General features: G+C 48.3%; 1 protein-coding gene, 1 long non-coding RNA gene and 1 pseudogene across 13 annotated transcripts in view; 2 read left to right on the top strand and 1 right to left on the bottom strand.

Moving 5' to 3' along the window:
- Add3 (adducin 3 (gamma)) overlaps positions 1 to 3,458 on the top strand; it is a 106,884-nt gene extending 103,426 nt beyond the window's left edge. For 4 of the 12 annotated variants that reach the window (XM_030250965.1, XM_030250964.1, XM_030250960.1 and 1 more), the window contains exons 14-15: positions 442 to 537; positions 1,130 to 3,072. In XM_030250965.1, the coding sequence (XP_030106825.1) occupies positions 442 to 537; positions 1,130 to 1,422 (389 nt within the window). In that variant the 3' untranslated portion in view covers positions 1,423 to 3,072. Of the gene's footprint in view, positions 1 to 441; positions 538 to 1,129 lie in introns of all 12 variants that reach the window. The other 8 variants (NM_001164099.2, NM_001277100.1, NM_013758.4 and 5 more) reach the window with 3 other exon arrangements.
- A 1,409-nt stretch (positions 3,459 to 4,867) lies between these two features.
- 1700001K23Rik (RIKEN cDNA 1700001K23 gene) lies at positions 4,868 to 11,337 on the bottom strand. The gene is made up of 3 exons (NR_036590.1): positions 11,214 to 11,337; positions 5,518 to 5,663; positions 4,868 to 5,085 (listed from the first exon to the last, which is right to left on the bottom strand). It is a non-coding gene; the product is annotated as an RIKEN cDNA 1700001K23 gene (long non-coding RNA).
- A 10,397-nt stretch (positions 11,338 to 21,734) lies between these two features.
- On the top strand, positions 21,735 to 22,996 carry Gm36339 (annotated as a pseudogene).
- The last annotated feature ends 667 nt before the right edge of the window (positions 22,997 to 23,663 follow it).

Here is a 23,663-nt window from a genome sequence, read left to right on the forward strand (position 1 = left end):
GTAAATAGTTCCTTTTACGTCTGTGCATAAGCTCACTAATACTGCTCTAACCGGAATCACTAACCGGAAATTGCTAGGACTCAGTGGAACCTCTGCCTCGTTCCTGTAGCAAGGCTGCTGAGGCTTCGTCAGTCAGTTTTTTCATCTGGCTGTATTTTGGTTTCCTATACTAGCAAAGGCTAAACGCATTCAGTCTCTGTCTGGGCTGCCAATACCCATGCTTTTTTTAACTCAGTGTGCAAGTTACTGTTCATGGCCAGAAGTTTAACACATCAACCTCCTCAGAATCCTAGTGGCTGACATGTGGGATGGCGGTAAGCATGCTCAGTTCTCAGCTGACGAGCTTGCAAGCAGGCACTGGATGTACGCACTAACCTCTCTGAAACCGTAAGCTTCCTTGTTTTGTTTGCATGGCTTTTAACTGAGCATCTTGTTCAACAGACGCTGAGCAGGGGTCACTCTCAGACGACGCTGCATCTGTTTCACAAATTCAGTCTCAAACTCAGTCACCGCAGAGTGTCCCTGAGAGATTAGAAGGTACTCACTGTGACTCCCACAGCCGCCCCCTCGTAAGCCCTGTCGTTTGTCCCGTGGACGGGATCGGACACTTGCTCACAGTCCCTCTGTCAGTGCCCCACACATAGGGATGGGGCAAATCTGACTCACTGCAATTTACATTCACTCGCTGTGAATTCACTCGCCTGGCTTGGGTCAACCTATAGTTTTATGAATTTGTGGAATTAAAAATGACTTGCCCTCGTGTACCTTCTAATAAGTAGCATGAAGTTCTGTACAGTTTTAAATGTCAAATGACCCTCAAATTAAAGAAAAACATATCTGTCGTCATCCTAGCTTATAATGACTTGATTTGCCATGGAAAGGCGGACCACCAGTACAGTTTGTGACCCTGTTTAACACTTGCCTTCTCCCCTTTGTATCATTGAAGAAAATTAGCTTCATGCTAATAGATACATGTTATTAAAATAATAATCCATCCTCATTAAAATTAAAGCAATGCATGGCTCAAGACATTGCTAAAACTTCTCAGGTTTGCAAATGAAACAGAAACGTTGACTGAGTAAATAATCTCCCCCCCCCCCACCCCCACCCCCAACCTCTCCTTTCGTAGAAAACCACGAGCTGTTTTCCAAGAGCTTCACCTCCATGGACGCGCCTGTCATGATCATGAACGGCAAGGACGAGATGCATGATGTCGAAGACGAGCTTGCTCAGCGAGTCAGTAGGCTGACCACAAGCACGACCATAGAGAACATCGAGATCACCATTAAGTCCCCAGAAAGAACTGAAGAGGTCCTGTCGCCTGATGGCTCACCTTCAAAGTCGCCCTCCAAGAAAAAGAAGAAATTCCGCACGCCTTCTTTTCTCAAAAAGAACAAAAAAAAGGAGAAAGTTGAGGCCTAAGTAGTCCTTTTGTAATTTGTATATTACATTGTGGCATTGCACACTTAAATACCATATTTTAGTTAATCGTTAATATACTGTGGTAGATCAGATTGGGAGTATGTAGCAAACTGGACTTTAAAAAACTGGAAAGAGGTTTTACTAAAAGAAAAATATTATTGAAAACTTTCAAATTCATCTCTTTTTATATGTCCGAAAACGGCCGAGCTTTTCAGCAGTGGCTGGCTTGGCCGACTCTGCCGTCCCTGGCAGAGCGTTGTTACTGTTGCTCCTTAGCAGCTGCTGCCTGGTGCCTAGGCCTCTGCAGCACATGTGCTGGGAAGGAGCTGCCAGTGAGCACGAGACAATGCTTACTTGTCACTAATCAGACCTTGAGTTTATCATCGTGGTTATTGACTGTATCTTTGGGTCCCCACTGTTTCCATGGGCATTAATGGGATGTTTTAAAAGCTTCTACAAGACTCTAGAGCATTAGTATACATTGGCACATCATTTTTTAAAAAATGTTTTAAGAAAAGATTTGTCTGGGTTTTTACTCATAGTATGAAATTCCCCTACCTGAAGTAACTGTTTGCCAAAAAGTCATTTTAATAAACTATAATTTTTGAAGAACTTCCTTTTTTATTAGTTTAGAAAACCCCTTATTTTTCATAGAGGGGATTTTGTACACATAATATGAGTTATTTAGTTTAACTCTTGCAAAAAAACAATTTTTGTATGTTAAAACGTTTGTATACCTTCAGTATAAGGTGTCATGTGCATGTTAGCCAATCAGTCAGGGGTAAAGCCTGCCCGAGTGCCATCCAGGAGTCCAGGGGCGTGGCACCCAAGGGCATATCAAGGCCTCGAGTCGTATTTGAACCATATAATGTATTTTTCTCTTAGTATTGCTGATGGATGAAGAGGCTGAGGGGAAGGGAAGAGTAAGAGACAGGACAGGACTGAGTCCTGTGTCCACAGAAGAAAGAACATGGAGATCGACTTGCTGAAAATAAGGCCCAAGTTTCTAAAATCCTGTTTCCTGCCAAAATCAATGTCTTGGTTGACATTTGAATTTTAAAAGAGTTAAAGTGTACATCCTTTTAGAAGACGGCACTAGAATAAATCAGCAGGTCTAATCCCACCAGCGAGAAAACTACCACGTCTTGATTTTTGCAAACTTAATCTTGATTTTTATAAACTTAAATTTTCTTTTAACTTCCTTTCTACTGTAAATACAAATTTAAGCCTAGATTTAATATAGTTTTCTCCATTTCCCCAAGTAATGTCGCAGATCAATGTAAATGGATGACCCCAATACTCCACGAGTGGAAGTAAAGCGCCCTGCGGGTGACTTGGCACGCAAACGTGACGTGACGTTGGCCGCAGTGCTCTCTGGGCTGGCTCTGTCTGACCCTGTGATTGATGCTGGTCCTCTTAGACCTCACTAACTACTGGAGCCTGTTAATCTCGTAGTGGAAACTTTGAGTTGCTGAATTGTGCATCTGAGGATTGTTTTATGTCCTACATCATCTGTGTTGTGCTACAACGTGTGGAGACACAGTTACCTGTGAACTCTCCTTTTCCATAACTTTTAAAGAATATATATATCTAAATGAATGCAATGTGCATAAATATTTTTTAAACACAACAGTAAACTATTGCACCTTTCGCTAACGCTTCTCTTTACTTGCTTTGACATAATGAATGAGCCAGTGAACTCAGTGTCCTGTGGAAAATGTATAAAAGTTATCTGATATTGCTCTTAGATGTTATGCTAATTAATGTTAAATCACAATAAACGGTATTTTAAATATATGCATTTGGTATAATGGGGTTTCCATTCAGGAGTGGTTTCCTAGGTTAGACTTTGTGATCTGCCAAACTTTAATGTGGAACAGTGAAGTGATAAAATTGTCCTCTGAGCTAAGGAGTCTTGATAAGCTTGTTTTCAATTTAGTTAAAAGTTCATATATATATGTGGGCTTAGTGGCACATGTCTTTAATCCCAGTACCCTGGAAGCAGAGGCAGGTGGAACTCTGTGAGTTCCAGAACAGCCAAGGCTACAATAGTAAACTGTGTCTTAAAATACTTTTATATTCCTATATGCATCATGAGTTACATGTATATGCATGCGTTGTGTGTGTATAACTCTTTTGTCTTAGTTAGGTATGGTGGCCTAAGGATGCTGATGGAATGGAAGATATAAGTTGTGTACTAAGATCAGACACTAAATCCCACAGACAACAGTGTAGGGAAAGAGCAGAAGAGAGAGAGCTCACACGTCTCTCTCCGTTAAGGTTTGATTTTTTTTTCATTCCCCTCTAGTTCCTGACATTTGTATTCCCTGTATATCAGCCATCATAACATGAATATCATTTGTGTCCTGGTTTTTCCTACTTAAAAGAATGCACCCTAGAGACACCTGTAGTCTCAGCACTAGGAGGTGGAGGCATGGAGGCTTAGGAGCTTAGGCCCCAGCTCTGTGAGGCCCCAGCCCTGTGAGGCCCCAGCTCTGAGAGAACCACACCCTCAGAGGTTTTCAACCAGGTCCCTCACATGAATAATTTATTTTGATTTTTTTTCTACTTTGTCCTAGAAAATGAGTGCAAGAGGAAGACGTAATAATAACTGGAGTGTGTAGTTGATCAGAGCTTTACTATGATCACCTATTACAAAAACAAAGGACTTGAGAGATGAGGTTGATAGTCTTGGGCATAATGACTTGTTTTCTCAGCTTGTAAATAGCTCAGTGGTGAAAAACAGTATTTCAGACCAAAAGCCTGCTTTCCAAAAGCAGCCCAGACCATTACCCGTGTTCTCATCTGCGTGTAGCTTAGCTTAACTATTTTTTAAACTCAGATACTAAGCTTGTATGCAAATGATCTTGGCCGGACTGACATTTTACAAAGCAGTTTTCTTTGTGGCCACTAGGGGGTGTGACTAACCTAACAATCCCGCGTCCAGTTCTTGTACTTTTCCTTAGACCCTAGAGACCATGTTTGTTGTGAGGAACTTGGGAGGACGATTCTTTTGTTGCTTATTCTCACGAGCCTGTTCCTCGGCTGTGTCGTTTTAGCAGTTCCTAGTTCACCAGGACAGTATCACCCACAGCACTTGTGGTGCCTCTGGAGTTACCTAGATGGTAGCAAGAACAAGAGATGCCCACAGGCTCGTGCTGTGACAACGTAATCTTCCTTCTTTTCCCCAAGGAAGTGCTTGATAATGCCTGTCCCTTTTATGACTCTTTACACCAAAGACCATGGTATGCATAATCTTTGCATCCCTTTGTAGATGATAAAACCCAGGTTTGTAGAAGAAACACCGGAAGTCCTGCGTTTTGACCATGGATTCAGAGACCCAGAATTTGCCGTGCTTTGTGCTTCCCTTCATGTGGCTCCAGTTAGATGTTTTGTTTTGTTCTGTTCTATTTTGTTTTTAGAAAAAAAGCCAAGTCCAGCCACATTGAACTGACAGCTAAGTTTATTTAGATAAAACACTGGCTTTTGATATGAAAGACATTTTCTTCCTCCATGTCACATCAGAATGAAGAATCTGTGGAAGTAGAGATGTGCCCTGGTGGTGTCTGCCTGGAGCATCAGCTCTTGGATCTTCACGCCAGCAGAGCAAGATGCCTGTATCCGCTGCAGAGGCGCTCTGGGCCCAGGAACACCCCTGTCCTTCTGGGGGAATCAGAGGAGACATTCAAAGGCAGTTTTAAAACCTGCAGACTTGGCTTGGTCTAGACATAAATGTAGATTTCACGGTGAAGGGAGATACTTACTAAAGTGAATATTGAGGTGACCTTTCCTAGGGAGAATATCTAATCACATGCTGCAGTGGGGAAAGGTTACATTTGGACGGGTTGTTAGTAGAAGAAAGTGGTAAACTTGGTTGTCAAAGGAGTTCGTTGCAGGAAACGGCTGTAAGGAGGCAGTCCTGAGTCCACAGTTAGTGGAGGGAATTGCCTTTAATTATTATTTTAATTCTCGACTTGGAACAGGGTGAGTGTGCATCGGTAGATGCAGTCTGAAGTTGAGGAGAGTTTACAGATACCTGATTACGACTGTGGGCCTTAGAGCCAGTTCTCGGTTCTTCAGAGAGATTGGACTTACCTGAAAGAACACAAAGGGCGCCAAGTCAGGATCCAAGCAGGGGTCTTCCACATTTGTGCCGCTTGCTTTCCTACCATAATGTGAGCTCCCTTGGGACCCAAGGCACATAACTCGGGACTGGATAAACGCTGATGTCTCTGCAAACACTGGAAATAGGAATGGTTGGGTACAGAGCATGAACTGCAAAACCAAGCTGGAGTGTGATTTATCACTCACTGTGTTCTCAACATTTACGCTAACTGGGGGCTGAAGAGGTGGCTCTGTGGTTTGGAGCACCAGAGGCCTGGGTTCCATGGTTTCAGCTACAACTCTAGGAGACCAGTGCCCTCTTACGGACCTCCAAGGCTCCAGGCAATGTGGTGCACAGACATACATTCAGGCAAAACATTCATCTACATAAAAAATAAAATTTTAAAACCTAGTAAAAAAGGGAAACTTGAACATGATTTAAAGCATTAGATTCTCCTTGAATTGTTTAAATATTCAGTATTCTCTCCAGCTAACCATGGCGCTGTTGTCTTTCCATGGGGAGCTTAAAGTCACTTCCGATTTAAATTACAAATGCACATTTTGATATTCCTAGTGCCTAGCAGGAAGAGACAGACAGACAAGAGAGATCTAGTCTGCAGTTCTTTTTGAGACCTGTAGAGTTTCTGTTGGGAAGGCTTGACACAGAGCCTATGCTGAAGGCTATTGAAATTATCCAGTTTTTGCTTCTAGGTTTTACTGTTACACACTTTAGGGTTTTGCCCTTCTCTACAGCCAACCTTGAGCTTGATTCTGAGGGCCTGGAAATCCCTTGTTTTCAGTCTCCTGTGAAGCCTGCCATTAGGCAAGTCTCCTGCTGCGTGTCTTGCCTCAAAGGAAGTAGTATGGGTTTGCTCATTGAATTGGGGTGTGCACTGAAGGGGGTTGAGTTTCTGAGAAATTCTAAGATTTTTTTTTTTAATGTGATTTTGAAATGGCAACTGAGGGTCAACAGATTGTATGACAAGCATTATCAAGTGACAGGATGTATGGACACTGCTTTGCTTCATTGTTAGACCCGGCTCCTCAGAAAGCCAGTAAGCCCAGCTTGGTGTGCCCATCTGTAATTTCATTTCAGCACTCAGAAGACTGAGGCAAAAAGGACCCGAAAATTAAGTCCAGTCTGAGAGGGGGCCACACTGGATATGTATGTAGCTCAGTGATAGGGCCTGTACCTAGAATGTGCACTGCCCAACACTGCAGAAAAGTTCCTACATTGTAGGAAACTGAGGTTAGGGGTGGGAGCCCATGCCACTTCCCCTTGCTGATACTGGGACCCCATCCGGCTCTAACCTGTGCAGGCTTTACACACTGGCTCAGTCTCTGTCGGTCCATCTGTGCATCAGTCCTGTTGGCTTTGGACATTTTTGTCTTATTGGTCTCTCTTGCTTGCTATTTTGATTTCTGGTTTTCTTGGTGTGTGTGTGTTGTTTTTTGCTTGTTTTTGTTTTGTTTTTGAAGAGAGAGGAAGAACAAAGTTGGGTTGGTAAGAAGGGAGGGAGGGTCCTGAAGAAATTGGAAGAGAAAAAAAAGCCATAATCTAAATATATTGTGTGACAAAATTTATTTTCAATTAAAAAAAAAAAAAGGTTAGCAGTGCAGCCCAGCCCTGGAGTCCAGGTAGTGCTAGGGCCTCTCCAGGGATTGCCGGCCAGGCCGCCACCCTCAGAAGGAGGGACCCTCTCTTTACAGACAGCATCCAAAGCAACCCCTCCCTTGAGCTGTCACTGCCAAGGCCCCCACCAAGCTGGGGTCAAGGAAGTACTGCGCTGTCACTGGCCTGTTCCTGTTGGGTAATGCTAAGGGGTGGAGTGCAGTGGGGACTGGCGTGACAGTCATTGACTCCAGAGTCGATGGCCTCCGTTTTATGACAGACATGTAGATACAGCCAACTTGTTGCCGGCACAGGCAAAACTTCCAAAGTCATTTACTGGACTAACAAGGTCAGACATTCCTTCCTACCTGCTTGCTATTGAAAGTGTTGGCTTCAGGTGTTTTAATTGAAAGAAAGCCCATTTGAGGAAAAGAAACCCAAGGATGTATCCCAAATATAACTTCCTGATCTCAAGGGGAAAGGGCGGGGTCGGGCTCCTTTGCTCTGGCTTTCTCTGCTTTTTAGGTTTCTCTACTTAGTTTAAAATATATACATTGTGAGACCGTATCCCATCATTTTTTAATTAAAAAATGCATATTTGTATGTGTGTGCGCACACTCAAATGTGCACGTGCGCGCACACACACACACACATAAAGTATGATAGGGGCTTTGTTTAAAATGTTTCTTAAATAACTTAGGATTGAGTCTTGGGATTGTGTACATAAAAGTATTTTGGCTGCGTCTGACCTTTAGGTTACTATTGAGCAAGAGAGTATATGCACATAGACTTGCTAAAGAGCAAGCATGGCTCAACTAACTGCAGAGCTGGGCAGACTGGGTGGGGCAATTCTGGAATTGTTCCCACTCACTGAGCAGGTCAGGTATGAGGCTGGCCTGAGGTGAAAGAGCCACTCACAAGTTCAGGCCAACAAGTGAGATCTGGAACCTCAGAGGGCAACCACAGCAGCATCTGGTAAAGTGCTCTGTGTTAGGGATGCGCTAGTCCCTGTCACCGTCTTCACAAGAGCACAGGGGCTGCAGCAGCAGGAGCCAAAGGAAGCTTCAGGAACAGCACTTTCTTGCTTTTCTGCAGGCTGATATCAGAATCAAGGAAGGACCTCGGGCCTAAGGGACCGGGGTGCACCTAGAAGTTAAGACAGGAACTCAGACTTAAGTAAAATGGCCCATGAGAACCCTGTACCACTGACAAGCCAGAGACCAGGCACTGTTCAGAGGCCAGGCAAAGTCTGGCCTGGCTGGGTGCTAACTTGACTTTGTGTGAGTGCTGTAAAGAGAAGCTAGGTGCCTCGGTTTCTCCATCCGCAGGAGCTGGTCCTGGAAACCACAGCCAGATGAACAAGTAGGTGGCCGAGTACTCGAGAGGCAGAAAAGGCCTGGTTGGGTTTTGGCAGGAAGTGGCCTGTGTGGTAAGGGGGTGCTGGACTGCAGGAGGTGTTACGCCAGAACCTGCCTAGAGCAAGAAGAAAGACTGGGCAAAGGGCAAGCGCTACCCAGAGCTGTGGAGATAGATGCTCTTCTCTTCTGAGTGTCTGGAGGTCACTTCCCATCGAGCACCCTACAGTGCACCTCGGGAGCACTGCTGGGCCAAGATCAGAGTATGGTCAGGGCTTCCAGTTATGCCCACGAGGGAGCCTTGGTTCTTCTGGCTTGTCCTTCTTAACCTGCCTATGTCACAGCTTCGGCCACTAAGTCAGAGGCCTCTGACTTGTGTTGCCACACTTGCCCAAGCAAGAATCTCTCATTCCCTCCCCCACCCTGCTGCATGAGCAGGTGTACAGACAGTGGCTGAGCCACCACTGGCAAGGAGGACCCCCTGTCACCGCCACAGGCTTGCATCTGCCCCAGCCTTCCAGGTACCTTGTCCACCTGGCCCCACTGGAGGAAGACGTTTGCATTCACCAAAGTAACATTCCCTGCTGAGCATGTCCAGTTCTACCAATGGGTCGCCCTCTGATACTGAATCAAGAGGATGTCAAGTTCAAGTCCAGCCTAGGCAGGTGAAGTCCTGGCTCAAAAGCAAAGATGTAAGTAAACTCTAACAAGATAGCAGTTCACTGGTGTGTATAGACTTTGGGTCTGATTACCTTCACCGTGTGATGGTTTTTATTTGCAAGTTCTTTTTATTAAAGTTGTTATAATAAAGTAGCCACCCAAAAAATAAGAATTTAAAGTAAGACTTTGCTAAACTTGAGCAGTACTTATGGGCCATAGTTACCTGTCCTCAGTCAGCACCTGTGACTTCAGCTCCAGACAAAGACTCAGCTAGGCTTGGCCAAGAATAGGCTGTCTTTTCATCACTCACATCCTATAAGCACGGTTCACCTTGCTCATATGTTAATAGCATGTAGATAAGCCAAAGACATTTTCACAATTATAATTAAAATAACATTTCTTTAAAAGAAGTCTTATGAACAGGCTCATATGCCTCTGTTTGGTTTCCATCCTGGAGATGCTCTGGTGACCAGCTAATGCAGACTGATGGCAGTCTGGAAAAGGAACAGAAAGGCAGGTCCCCATCAGTCCCGGGCTGACTGCTGATGCGGCTGGCTGCCTCTCCCTCCGTCCTCCTGCTATCTGCTTGCTGGTCCCCCTTCCCCTCCTCCTCCTCCTCCTGTTTTGGTTTTGGGTTTGAGTGTTGTAGAACCCAGAGTAGCCTAAGATCCACAGCTGAGAACAACCTTAACCTCCAGATCTTCCTCCATTTCCAAGGTGGTGTGATCACAGGCCTGTGTTACCAGACAGCTAGGTATACCACTGCCTTTGTTTTAAATTTGTTTTCTTTTATTGGGTTTTGTTGGGGGAAGGGTTGGGTTTTGGTTTCTTTGCTTTTCTGTTTTTGACACAGTCTCTGTACAGCCTTAGCTGTCTTGGGACTCACTATATAGACCATTCTGTCCTCAAACTCAGCTCTGCCTGCCTCTGCCTCCAAAGTGCTGGGATTAAAGGTGTGTACACTATGCCCACCCCCCATCTATGCTTTTTAAACACAACACCTGTATATATATCACAGTCTAATGGTTGTATAAGGGGGAAAAATTAAAAAGTTTTTCCTACCATCTGGTGCCAGATTTGTCTTGAAATTTAACATATTACACACATTTATATGTATAAGGGAAAAAAAAAACAACAACAAGAAAAAAGCCACCCAAACAGTATGTCATTAACAATGTGCTGCCATGCCTTTCAACTCAGTACTCTCAGGTAGCTATCTGTGAGCTTGAGGCCAGCCTGGTCTACATAGTGAGTTCAAGGACAGCTAGAGCTATAGGGAGATCCTGACTACACACACAAACACACACACACACACACACACACACACACACACACACACACACAGGTGCTTTCTTGGTGGTAGAATGTGTGACTTAATCCTTGACTCTGTTTCTGAACATTGAACAACACCAACAACAAAAAAATGAAACTGGGAAAGATGAAGCAGCCTGGGGACTCACACCTGTAACCTCAGTCATGAGCCTGAAACCAAAGGATGACGACAAGTTAGGAGCCAGGGTGGCCTGCAGGGTACCAGACAGGGCTGCCGAGCAACACTGTCTCAAAAAGAATGTGTGATGGGGGAAGACCATGTGATGGGGGAAATTCAAAACTTGAGCTAACTAAAAGATACTGCATACGTCACATCATTGCCAACTGGTAAACTTCACAGTAGAGAGAAACCACCATCTAGTAGTGAACGGCGACGGTTTATATCATGTGTTTGCATGTGCGTGAACTTTCCAGAGACAGGGCGGACATCACCTGGGGTGTTCAGTAAGAAGCAGAATAAGCCTGGGGGTGGGGAGGCACCCATCACAACTAACCCTTGTTTATTCTTACTGTTTTCTATCTGCTACCTATGTTAAAAGTGATGTCTTCATGACACAGTACCGCCTTTGTAATGCCTACAGTCTCTGAAAACTGTCAGAAAATGTTCACTATGGAAGTGAGCCATTGGCATGGCTGTGTTTGCCCTCTCAGAGATGTTTCATGTGACCTGAGTAGGTAGAGAGTTTCAAGGTATCAGCCTTCCTACTGTGTGGTGCGGTGCTGCTCACCCAGAGGCCGTGGGTCACGTGGCTGTCCCAGCTTCCAGTAGCTTACAGCTGTTTCATCTTCATCTTCTGGCACAGCAGACCCACATCTACCATCCAGTTGTATATTTATGCTGTTCCTGTCTCCACCCCTTGGGGTTATAGGGATACCCTAGAACACCTGGGCTGACCCACCATTTATGACATCAGTCATCTTTCAGATCTTACCCCAGCGTTCCATCCTGTTACACTTTTAACTACATGTGGGTTCAAAACCTTTTTGGAAGGCAGTGGGTACCTAATGCTAGGTAATAAATCACTCCAAGATGCAGATGCTTAAAACGACGCACTGAAGGGGGCTGGAGAGATGGCTCTGTAGTTAAGAGTACCTGTCACTCTTTGAGATCTTTTTGGTTCCCAGCACCTACAAGCAGATCACATCAGCCTGTAACTCCAGGCTCTTCCACCCTCAGCGATTCACTCACATGCATGTGCAGTCCCCACAGACACACTTGTGCACACATAGAGTAAGACAATGAACATTTGCTACTATATCAATGTCTACGAGGTTGAAAGTCAAGAACGTTGCTTGGAGTCTCGGAAGAAGTTGCAGCTAGGATGTCAGCCAGAGCCATCTGAGAATCTGGCCGGACTTGAGCATTGTGGGTACAGAGCCATCAGAGGATCTGGCTAGGCGTGAGCATTGTGGGTAGTAGCTGATGGTGGACATGAGGTGTCCCCTGTGTGGACTTTTCCTGGTCTTCTCTAGTGTCCTTGTGACAAGGTTGTGCACAGAGTAACTCAAGAACAAAATGGAAACCGTAGCACCTGGGCAGCTGCCATGTGCCTTCACTTCAGCCGGGTTTTAGCCTTCAAAAATGAGCCACTAGCTAAGTAGTACACACCTGTAATCCAGCATTCAGGAGGCTATCCTGGGCTTCCATGACAAGACCTTGAGCTGGCTGTAGCAATGCACACCTGTAGACCCTGCTACCGAAAAGACTCGGGTGGGAGGATAAGTTGAGCCTAGAAGCTGGAAACCAATCTAGTCAAGATAGCGAGGGTCCCACCTCAAGGTGGGGGGGGGGACAGGAAAAGGAGAGGAAAGATAAGCAAGCCACCTAGTCCCCCTAGACATGTTAATTTTTACCTTGGGAGAGAAGAGTGTCAAAGGATTAGGGTCTGTCTTAGTTGGCGTTCGATTGCTGGGAAATGGCACCATGACCAAGGCAATTTCTATGAAAGAAAGGATTTAACTGGGTCTCGCCCACAGTCTCACAGTTCTAGTCCACTGTCCTGGTGGAGAGCCTGGCAGCATGCAAGCCGTGCTGGAGCAGTAGCTGAAAGCTCTGTCCTGATCTTTTAGGCAGAAAGAAAGACATGAAATTCAAGCCCGCCTCCAGTGACACACTTCCTCCAAGACCACACCTCCTAATCCTTTTAATCCTTTCAAATAGAGCCAGTGTGTCCTGACTAAGGATTTACAAGTATGAGCCCCTGGGGCCATTCTCATTCAGACCGCCAATTAGTGACAGCCGTGAGGTGACAGCACAGTGGAGGGAAGGCACTAGGCGGGATCTCTTCTGAGTCGTGGGTGTTGGCTGTGTATCTGGTATCCATGGTGGGGCTGGATTCATAGAATGAGGAAAGTGGAGCTCTGGAGAAGAGGAAGCGCTTGCTCAAGGTCATAGCCAGTGACCGAGCAGCACATTATCCACATCAGCCCAAGACCCCCTCCTCATCCTCAGTGGAAAACAGAGCGTCTCCAAGAACGCACTGCTTTGACTCCCTAAGCCAAGGCCATTCTGCCACCAGAGAGAAATGAGCATATGAAGGTGAATGAGTGCTTCTAACACACAGATCACACGGGTGTGGAGTCACCCCCAGCCGTACCTCTGTGTCTTGTGTTACCCATAGTTGCCTCCGTTAACCCCTGGCTTAGAAAAGCCCCCAGCTCCTCATTATGGCTACTGGGAGCATGGAAGCCTATAGGGTCAGCAGAGCAGACTGATGCTGAGCCCAAAGGTATAAGAGGGCAAGGCCCTCCTCCCTCTTATGGGGACAGAGCCAAGTCCAGCAGAGTAGAGATAGGACAGCCATGAGCCCTGGTGCCTTGCTGTACTGTGGGCACCTGATAAGGCCAGGGAACCACCCACTCAACTCGTGTTTCCAAATATAGATTTCTCCCCACTCTGCACGTGCCCATGGTCACTGCAGTGTTTCTTCTAATGGTAGCTGCCTTGTCTTCTCGGGTGAGAGACGGAGCTAATCCAGGATAGGACCAGCTTAGTGTCCGGGGCCAGGAAGCAAGGCCGACTTCCTACTTCCACTTCCTCTCAGGAGTGGAAGGCCTATCCTGGAAACAAATGTTTCTGTCAGATACTCTCCATTTTGCCAAGGCTCACACCTGGAGAACCACCAGCATTCTCCACTGGTCCTCATCAAAGACACACGCATTTGTACAGAGAACTTCCCCTAATTTAAAAACTGAAAGGCCTAGACTCCTATTGTTGGACCTGGAGCCCAAATAGGAAGCTTGTCTACTGACCTATTATTCTTGCTCCTGAGACAGGCAGGCAAAATGAAGGTCGGTTTACCAAAGCGGCCGGTAGGAAAAACACTACCTGTGGGGAGATGAACCATGCGATGAGATACCTAGGGGAGACTTAAGACTTCTGACATCCATTGGTTGCCAAAGATGATCTGGCTACCAGCCAGAGTTGTCTCTGGGCGTGACTTGAGCTCCTCTCTGGGTGGAAGGGGAAAGGGGAGTTATCAGCAGACAGAGACTCCAGGCTTTACCCCTGTGGAGTAATTGGGTCTTGGTTGGTCTGGATATGAGACTTAAGTGTTTGGGCAAGTTGCCCATCCCAGTAGGCACTTCATGGGATGGGCCAGCGCCACCGTTCATGGGGTAGAGGGAGACTGGGAGTGACCAAGTCTGTAAACCTACCTCTGGCTGGCCGCATCAGACCTTCATCCTGGCTTTAAAGCCAGCAATTTAGAACTGACTTTCCACTGTCCTCATAGCTGGGTTGGCCCCTTCCTTGGCAGCTCCAGGACATATGACACTGGTGAGTAGAGCAGGCTGAGTCTATATCTTGCCTGGTGGCCAGCCCAGGAGTCGGTGCCAGTCTGTGCTGTGAGCCCCTGAACCAACCCCCGCACAATGGCCTGTTACCAAGTCACACAGAGCCCCTGAAAGTGTGCTGTGTGAGCTCTGGGGAGGTTGCCTAATGATAGAGTGGACTGTCTTGTTACCAAGTCACCCTGAGCCCCTGAAAGCGTGCCGTGTGGGCTCTGGGGAGGTTGCCTGATGGTAGAGTGGGTGGAAGTGATAAGCGGCCCTGGGATGATGTGTGCTGCACCTGTCATGGCAAAGACAGGAGCACAATGCCATCTGGACCACTACACTCCTAGGACTATGAAGGTGTCGGGCTATGACCACCTGCCCAGTTCATGAGTGATGACCTACAGGCCCGTGAGATTGAACACTGTGCCCACGCCGTGATTAAGTGGGGCGGGAATTCCAAGGCTGCTGCTGTCTCTGATCCCTGAGTCCCATGAGCCACTGCGCCTCTAAAAGGAGTCATGGCTTCTGTGTCCATCATCCCTACTTCTTGCCCTTCTGCATCTCTGCCCTGCCTTCTCCCCATCCCCCACCCCAAATACAGGGGCAGTGCAGTACCCTCTCACCCTGGAAGCTGCTCGGGTATCCCATGTGATTCCCGAAGCAAGACAGGCTTTTTCCAGAAGAAAGCGGGTGTGTGTCTTTAGGAAGCACAGCCCAGCCCACTAAAAGGGTGCTGGGTGCCAGGAGACCTGGGCTGTGATTAGGCCGGACAGACTCTGCCCCAGAGAATAGCAAGGCAGAGGCTGTGGCTTCGAAGTAGGTGAACTTTGGAACCATAAGCCCTGATCTGAGACAGCCTCGTGGCCTCAGGCAAATGTCCTCTGTACTCAGTTTTCTGGGCTGTGAAGTGGGGCTGAGCTATGTTCCTCATGGTATCCACACTGGGATGGAAGGAAACATGAGCCAAATTCCTGGCACTCTGTTGTCCCAACCCCAAGCATCCTGATGGCAGTTAAAGGCCCCTGTGAGGCGAGACCCTTCCTGGAGTCTACCTGCTGTCCCCATCCCCACCATGCGTCTTCCAGTCTCCTTCCTCTTCCACTTTCGTTCTTTATAGGTTGGGCAGGGAGAGACCGGGCTGAGCCTTGCCCTCACTCAGGCAGGAGCCACTGACACACCTGTGACACTTTGTCCAGAAAGGTACTAAGTCCCTGAGTCACCCTATGAACCATGACCCCATGCCTGTGGTCTCAGCAGCACCCCTCACCACAGGCCTCTACCACGTGTCCCCTCATTCTCACTGTGACCTCCAGCTCAGGCTGAGGAAGACGCCAAGGTGACTCCAGAGACCACGGCCATTGTCATTTTAGCTGAAAAGGACACTGCCAGCTTCTGTTCTTCCTCTTTCGTCTTCCCATACCCAGAGGAAGGAGACACAGGAAATGGAGGGGACTACCACACTTGGATGGCTAGCTCTCCGTGTGCAGGGTATTGAGGCTGGCTCACTGATAGATAGCAAACAGAGTAGAGACTCCGGGTCTGAGATAAAGGGGAGGGACAAGGCATTGGGAGGGGTAGAGGGCTGAGGGACTTGGGAGAAGACCAGATGGCTCCTACCATGTCCCCATCTGGGCCTCTGCTAACTGTAGGCCAAGTGAGCAGGGCCTGGCAGACAAAGGCTAATGAGCACTGGAAGGAGGTGTGGCCTGAGGAGAATGGTGGGGGAGAGCTTGGTTTTCTCCTTCCGTAGCCTCAGTGTCGCCTCAGGTATCCACTCTGGATGTCGGCATCCACAGGCACCAAGGAGAAGTACCAAGCTCCTACCTCAGGTGAGACGTGCATCCTGTCCACGCTGACCCTCAGCTCATCCCCTCCTATGAGAGAGGCCCTGGGTAGCACCAGGTAGTCTCTGTTCTTTTTTTTTTTTTTTTGACCAAGGGCCTGAGGCCCCGACAGTCCTGCTGATGTCAGAGGTTAAAAGAGCTCAGGGCTGCTTGCGGGTGTCTAGCCTCAAACACCTGTCCTGGGACCCATACTCCTGAGTCTAGCATCCAGCAGAAGACAGAGTGAGGAGGAAAGAGCTGCCTGCTCTAGGCCTGAGATGCTGTACCACCTCTCCTTCTCTGTACCTGTCTCCACGGCTCTTTACCATATTTTACCATATTTCCTAGCCTGAGCAAGAGACAGGATCAGAGACACGCCCACTCTCTCCGTTGCTTCCCCTCCAATTCCTGGAGAAGGCCTTCCTCCCCATCTGCCTGGCCCCACCCAAGCACACACCTCAGCCACCCAAAGCCTCTCCTCTCTTTCCAGGCTCGCAGTGGGCAGCGGGCAGCGGGCAGCGGGCAGCTAAGTCCTTCCCAGAAAGAGCCAATGACTTTCAGCCCAGGCTCCGTCATCTGTAACCAGGAAAGGGAAGGATGTGTGGAGTCCTGCCATCCCTCCCTCTGGTCTTGGCAGATGCTCCGGGACTGTAACTCAGAGGTCATAAGGCCACCAAACCCCTTAACGATGTCTCTGAAATCTCCCTTTTGCCTCCTTTTCCTGGTAATGAGGCAAGGCCTGGGCTAGGCTCCCTGTTGCCCACCTGAATCGCTCAAACGATTAATTCATTGGCACCCCTTTCATGCCCACTCCAGACCCCCCATCCCTATTCCCAGTCTGGGCCCTGCCACCCAGCCTCAGCTCTTGAAGACACAACTCACAGTCCTCACTGTGGCCTCACAGAAATGAAACCTAACCTCCTTTCCAGCAAGGTGGTCATCAGTGACCTGGTCCTGCCCGCCCCCTGGCTTTATGTCCATACTGCCACCCAGTCCCCTCACCAAAGTACCTTGCTCCATCGCCTAGGCCTTTACACAGGGTCCTTTCTTGGCATGACTTCACCAAGCCCTTGTGGACAGAAGGGCATCTGCCATGTTCAGGGTCTATGCCAAGCACTTGCATGTGCCATGAGCATCCTGCCTTGATAGGATCAAGATGAGCAGGTAATATCCAGATCCATCCTGCCCTCGAACCCATGACCCTCTCTTTCTGCTGTCATCTGGTCCAGTGCCCCTGTCCTTCCACAGCCTTCCACGGCTCCAGGCATAGTGGCTGGATCTGGCTCCATGTTGGGGGGCGGGGGGCTGGGTGTTGTGTGAAGGTGAATTTCAGGGAGGGAAACTCACCTTGTTGGGGTGTGTTGGGGTCCACGCAGGGCTACTCCCACAAGCACGGGCTCACTAGCTCCTGCATCCAGGGACTAGTCTGTGTGTGGTTCAAAACCGGCTGGGGAGCAACCTGAGTGTCAGCGTATGAGTTATATCTCAAGAAAGTGACGGACAGATAACCCGAGCGCCCGAGGTAGGAGAGAAAACAACAAGAGTTGCCAGTGGTACAAAAGGTTGATGTGAAAACATTGTAAAATGTATTTATTTAATTAATTTAAAAAATGGGCTGGAAAGATGGCTCAGCAGTTAAGAGCACTGTCTGCTCTTCCAGAGGTCCTGAGTTCAATTCCCGGCAACCACATGGTGGCTCACAACCATCTGTAATGGGATCCGATGCCCTCCTCCAGTGTGTCTGAAAACAGGTCCAATGTGCTCGAATAAATAAAGTAAATAAATCTTTTTTTTTAATTGATGAATAGCAACAAAGAAGTTATGGAACTCAAAACAGAGCATTTGATCCCATGCTAGGGGTGTGTGAGTGTGTGTATGTATGCACACATGTGCGTGTGTGTGAGTGTGTGGTGCACATTCATGCGTGTGTATAAGTGTGTTTGCTTGAGCACATGCAGACATGCATGAGTGTGTGCATGTGTGAGAAGTGTGCATGTATGTTCGTGTGGGGCAGGGGAATTGCCAGATATCACAAGTCTTTTCTGGGGCATCATGGATACATTTATCCTTTCATGGGCCAGGACAGAGGCGGCGGCGGCGGGGTTTCGAGGGTCTAAAGTCTTCATACAGTAAACACATATCAGCTGTGTGATTTCTAAACTGAGAGACTAAGAAGTCACCTTGTCTACTTCTCACCTGGTTCACAATGTAGCCAAGAAGCCACAGACGTAGCAAGGGGAAGCTGAGAGTGGGGCACGGTAGTGTTCAGTCTCAGCGAGGGGCTTCAGCGACATCGACATCGGAATTTTCTTTAGTCTTCCCCAGTCCCTATTTGAATGACTGAGGTCCACCACTCCCTCTTCAAGACATAGGAAACGGCTTTCCTTTGGAATGTTCAACAGCCAAAGGTCTGGGGTCAAAGCTAGTAAGGGCTAAAGGGGCTTAGAGAATAATCCTGTGGTTAATTGCTATTATCAACATGATTAGATTTAGAGTCAGCATGAAAACATATCTGTGAGGACATTTCTAGAAAATTTTAAGTCAAGGGAGATGCCCCGCCCTGATCGTGAGTAGCACTATCGGTGAGACTGGGTCCCAAACTGAATAAAGAGATTCAACTGAGCACCAGAACTCATCTCTGCTTCCTGACTGTGGCCTTGATGTGGCTACCTCAGGTCTGTCACCACACCTTTCCCACCAGGATGGAAAGCACCCTCAAACTGGGAGCCAGGACGAACCCCATCTTCCTTAGGTTGCCACTCACCAGGCATTTGATCACAAGAAACTGAAAAGCAACACACTCCTGAAGGTCACCCAAGACCCAGACGATGGCAATCCTCCTAAGAGGGTCCCTCAACTCCAGGAAGTCACCTGTCCTTTTGATCAGAAAGATCACAGAGACCCCGGAGGCTGACTCTTAACAAGTGCACAATGTGCAGAGGGGCGAGTCAGCTCCTGAGGGATGCTACAAAGCCCACCAGACCCTGAGCAGCCCCAGCAGATGCAGCAATGGGTGAAGGAAAAGGTTAACCCAGGGCTCTGCTGAGTCCCTGTGGAGCCTGGCCTGACCTTGACAGGAAAAAGAAAAACATTCACTTTTGATAATCTATGTTTTCAAAGGCTCAGCCCACCAACCAAGAACCTCAGCCTCGTCCAGTTCTGCCAGGAGCCTTGGTTCACTTACAAACTTCCAAAGATGCGGGGTGTGGTGGTACACACCTTTAATCCCAGCCCATGTGAGGAAGAAACAGGGTCTCTGAGTTTGGGGCCAGCCTGGTCTACCTAGCAAGTTCTAGGCCACATAATGAGACCTTGTCTAAGAAGCAAGCAAAACAACAACAAACGCCTTCCAAACACCGCCAGATGACCAGCTTCTGTGGAGTTTAAAGGGACTTTTCCAGGTCTTAGTAACTAACTATTCCAACAGTAGTCAATCTCCAGGGAATTAATTACTAACTAGGGTACTTTCCAGAAAGTGGCACGCAGAAGAACCCAGTTGTAACTGTACAACCATCATTCCAAGCGGGTCAGCTTCAGAAAAGTCCATTGATGGATCCACCCTTTGCAGCTCATGCGCGTGGATTCTAGGGATCGGACCGCGCTCACCCGCCCGCTCACTTGCTCACACAGGAAGCGTTTTGCCCATCTCATCCAAGTTTAAGGTGTTCTATTCTCCTATCAAAACGAATTTGTCTCGGTTCTGAGTAAATAGAAATCTTTTAAAACAACAGAAAGCACATTTCTCATCAGTCTTCCCAAAGACCCTGGGAAAGTGTGTGCTGGCAGTCTGGACCATAGCTCTCAGGGGCAACCGCACCATTGGGCAAAGTGGGATGGGGAGAGGACAAAGGCAGGGTGGGCCCTCTGTCGTCTGCTACTCCCCACCTTCACCTTCTCTTTGCCTTCTTTCTTAGATGCTATTTCCTCCTAAGCGGGGGGGGGGGGGGGGGCGACATGGGACACCCAGTGGGCTATGAACAGAACTTACAGGCTGGGAAAACACCCTTCAGGATCAACAGGAAGCCCAGAGACAAATCAGAGGAGTGAGCAGCTCTGGGGGCAGGGCTAGAATGCGCCGAGCTGCTCTTATTTTAAGTGGTCATGGTGGTGGTGGTGGGGAGGGAATTGAGGCCAGACACAGGAAGCTGGGTTTCCCTGCCTCAGCTTTTGATGGTTTCCTGGTCCCTTTGGGCCTATTGAAAAGAGGCCCACTGAGGTGATAAAGCAAGCCTTTTAAGTTGTTGCCTTGCCTTTGTCTCTGAAAGATCTATTATGATCATGCAAAGCTGCCCTGAGAGAGGGTCCTCGGGAATAAGACCCCGCTGATGTGTTAAACAGGGGCTTGGCATTGCTGGGATTGGGCTTGGGGCAGATGCTCCGGAGCATGCTCAGTCCGCACAAGGATGGTTCGCTCCCATCAGGAGCTCTCGCGGATGCGGGACTCCCTGCCTCCGGTTACTAATCACCAGCAGGAGAAAGCACCGAGCTACAAGCACCTTGGTCTGCTCCAGGTACTATGACTAAATGCTCCAAGCTGAGTGGCTTATAAACAGAAGCCTCTAAAGTACACAGCTTTGTGACGATTTATTTTTGAGGTTCTGGGAAATGAACCCAGGGTCTCGCAAGTTGTGAACAGCATGGGATCCTCCCCTGAGCCACATCCTCAGCCCCAGAAACTTCTTCCTCACAGAACGAGAGGCGGAAGAAGGTCTTTCCCTCACTCGGAGAGGCTTTTCATCCACGGTCTTCCGTGGTAGTGGGCACGCTCGTGCTTCTCTCTCTCTCTCTCTCTCTCTCTCTCTCTCTCTCTCTCTCTCTCTCCCTCCCTCCCTCCCTTCTCTCCCTCCCCCTCCCCTCTCTCCCCCCTCCCTTCTCTCCCTCCCCCTCCCCTCTCTCCCTCCTTCTCTCCCCCCTCTCCTCCCTCCCCTGCCTCTTTTAAGCAGGCACCAGTCCACCAATCCCAGCCTGAGAGTTGTGTTCTCATGACCTAATCACATTCAAAAGATGTCACCTTCTAACACCATCACAGAGGATGCTATATATCAGCATGTGCATCTTGAGAAAGACAGACACAAGATTAGAATCTCAGTCTTGTAACTTACTTGCTGTGTGGTTTCAGGCAAGCCATTGGATGTCTCCGAGTCTCCGTTGCATCATTGAAACGTTATCTCAGTGAGGTGCTGCGTGCAAAATCAGTTCCTTCTGATTTGAAAAGAGAGGTCTCTGATTCTGACTACCCTGGGAGCATGGGAGAGCATCTTGGGCGCAAGTCTACACGCAGCACCAAGGGCTGGTTTGGGCACCTGTGATAAAGCAAGGAGTGTGGTCCTCAGCAGGGCCAGTGTGGGGCTTAGGAGCTGGTCAAAGGCCCTGCCATAATGACCCCTACCCCTCTTCTCCCAGCATGCTGCACTCAGTCCATCTACTCCACACCCCCACAAGTGTCTATCTTGTGCCTTTCTTGTTGGACCTTCTGGCTACCACGTGACTTCCAGGCTAAAAAGGATAGGAAGGCAGGGAGTAGAGCCTGTCCTGGCTTGCAGCCAGCCGGGAGCTTCGAGACCCCATAGAGCCTTCTCCCTGCAGACTCTGTTTATTCAACCGTAAGGAAGGACTAATTAAGAGAACTTTTCTCTTCTACTGGGCGTGATGGTGCATGCCTGTAATCCCAGCACCCTGGAGGATTGTGAGTTCAAGGCCAGCGGAGCTACACAGTCAGACCCTGTCTACAAATAACAAACAAATAAACACCTTCCTCTAGAATGATGTTTTGAAGATCAAGTGAAGTGCCGCATGTGTGATTTTACACAAAATACAGTACGTCCACACTGAGCCTTGCCTATTCCTCTTTTTTCTGCTGGCATGTGACATTTAGTCCCCAGCAGGGCCGTGGCTCCTCAACCAGGTCTCATGACCACTGACAAGTTGGCCTTCTTGGAAGGCACTGGCTGTGTGGCAAAGTGAATACAGATTTCTAGGCTATGTGTGATGGTACATGCCTTCATTCCCAGTACTGGGGAGGCAGAGTTCAAGGCCAGCGTGCGTAGTCTACATAAGTTCCAGGCCACCCAGGGCCGTATACAGTGAGATCCTGTCAAATAAATAAGTTAAGTACAGAATCTTAGAGCCCATCATTCCTGCATAGTCAAGCTCTAGGAGGGGGCCTGGGCATCTCGCTTGATCCTCAGGTGCCTCAGGCAGCAAGAAGGCCACAGTCCGTGGGGAAGCACAGTGGTCTCACTGATGCTCCTTGCTGACACACTGTGGCTACTTTGCTTTGTTACCCAGAATATCCACTGGCCATGAGGAGATGGGCTGGTTGTTCCCTTCATTCAACAACAGGTAATAAGGACCCAATAAAGCAGGTAAGAGCTCTGAGGTAAGAGCTCTGAGGTAAGAGCTCTGAGGTAAGAGCTCTGAGGTAAGAGCTCTGAGGTAAGAGCTCTGAGGAAGCAGCAGGACCTGAGTTCAAATCCCCAAGACCCACATGAAGCGGGGCTGTGCCTGGAACCCTAGTGTTGGAATGTGGAGACCTGCGGGTTCTCAGAGCTCGTTGGCCAGCCAGTGTAGCCCAAATGGTGAACTGCAGGTTCAGTGAGAAATCCTGTATGAGAAAGAAGGTAGAGGTGTTTCTGCGCTGACACTGGACCAGTGAGCAGGCACGGCCTCAGCACACAGAAGGAGGCCAGCAAGTTTGTGGACCTGGACTGCCTCAGAAATGGTCCCCAAGCAACTGCATCGCTGGTGCCAAGGACCATGAGTCCACCTAGAGGAGTGTGGCCATGGTTGGCAGGGTCAGAGGCTGGTTTAAAACCTATGCCATCTGTGGGGCCATCCACAGGATAGGCGAGTTAGATGACTCTAGTCTCCATTTGGCTAAGGCTGATGAAATTGTCTCAAAGAGCTTTTGATCAGAAGAAATCGGGAATATTTGTCACAAATAAAAATGAGAAAGCAAAATAAATTAATTAACTAAATAAGGTGGAGAGAGACAGAGGGAGACACCTGACCTCCATGTGTGTTCTTAAGAGTATGCCTGTCTGTCCCCACCCCCACCCCCACCCCCATCTGTCTGTAGCCCTAACACACACACAATATCCACTCAGTGCCTCTGTAACCCCAGCACTTGGGAAAATGAGGCAGCAGGGCTGAGTTCTAAGACAGCCTGGGCTATGCAATGAGACCATGTCTCAAAAAAAGCAAAACAAAAAACAAATAAAACCCTTTTAAAAAATGAAAGCAGGAGAAATGGCTCAGCGGCTGAAAGTGATAACTCTCCCAGTTTAGTTCCCAGTGCACCATGTTAGGCAGCTCACGGTCTCCTGTAAATCCAGCTACGTGGGTCCCCATGCCCTCCTCCAGCCTTCATGGCCACATGTGCACACAGGGAACACAGACACACATATAAATAAAAATAAAACATCTGATTTTAAAAGGAAGATTAAGCAATGTGTGTCACCGGATAACTGAACAAACCAGAGGTGGACCATCTGCAGGACGGGCGAGGTGCCACTGTCACGATGGGGTCCAACCATCTGCAGGAAGGGAGGGGTGCCACCATCAGGACGGAGTCCGACC

The sequence above is a fragment of the Mus musculus genome, chromosome 19 (assembly GCF_000001635.26).
Source record: "Mus musculus strain C57BL/6J chromosome 19, GRCm38.p6 C57BL/6J".
Taxonomy (NCBI): domain Eukaryota; kingdom Metazoa; phylum Chordata; class Mammalia; order Rodentia; family Muridae; genus Mus; species Mus musculus.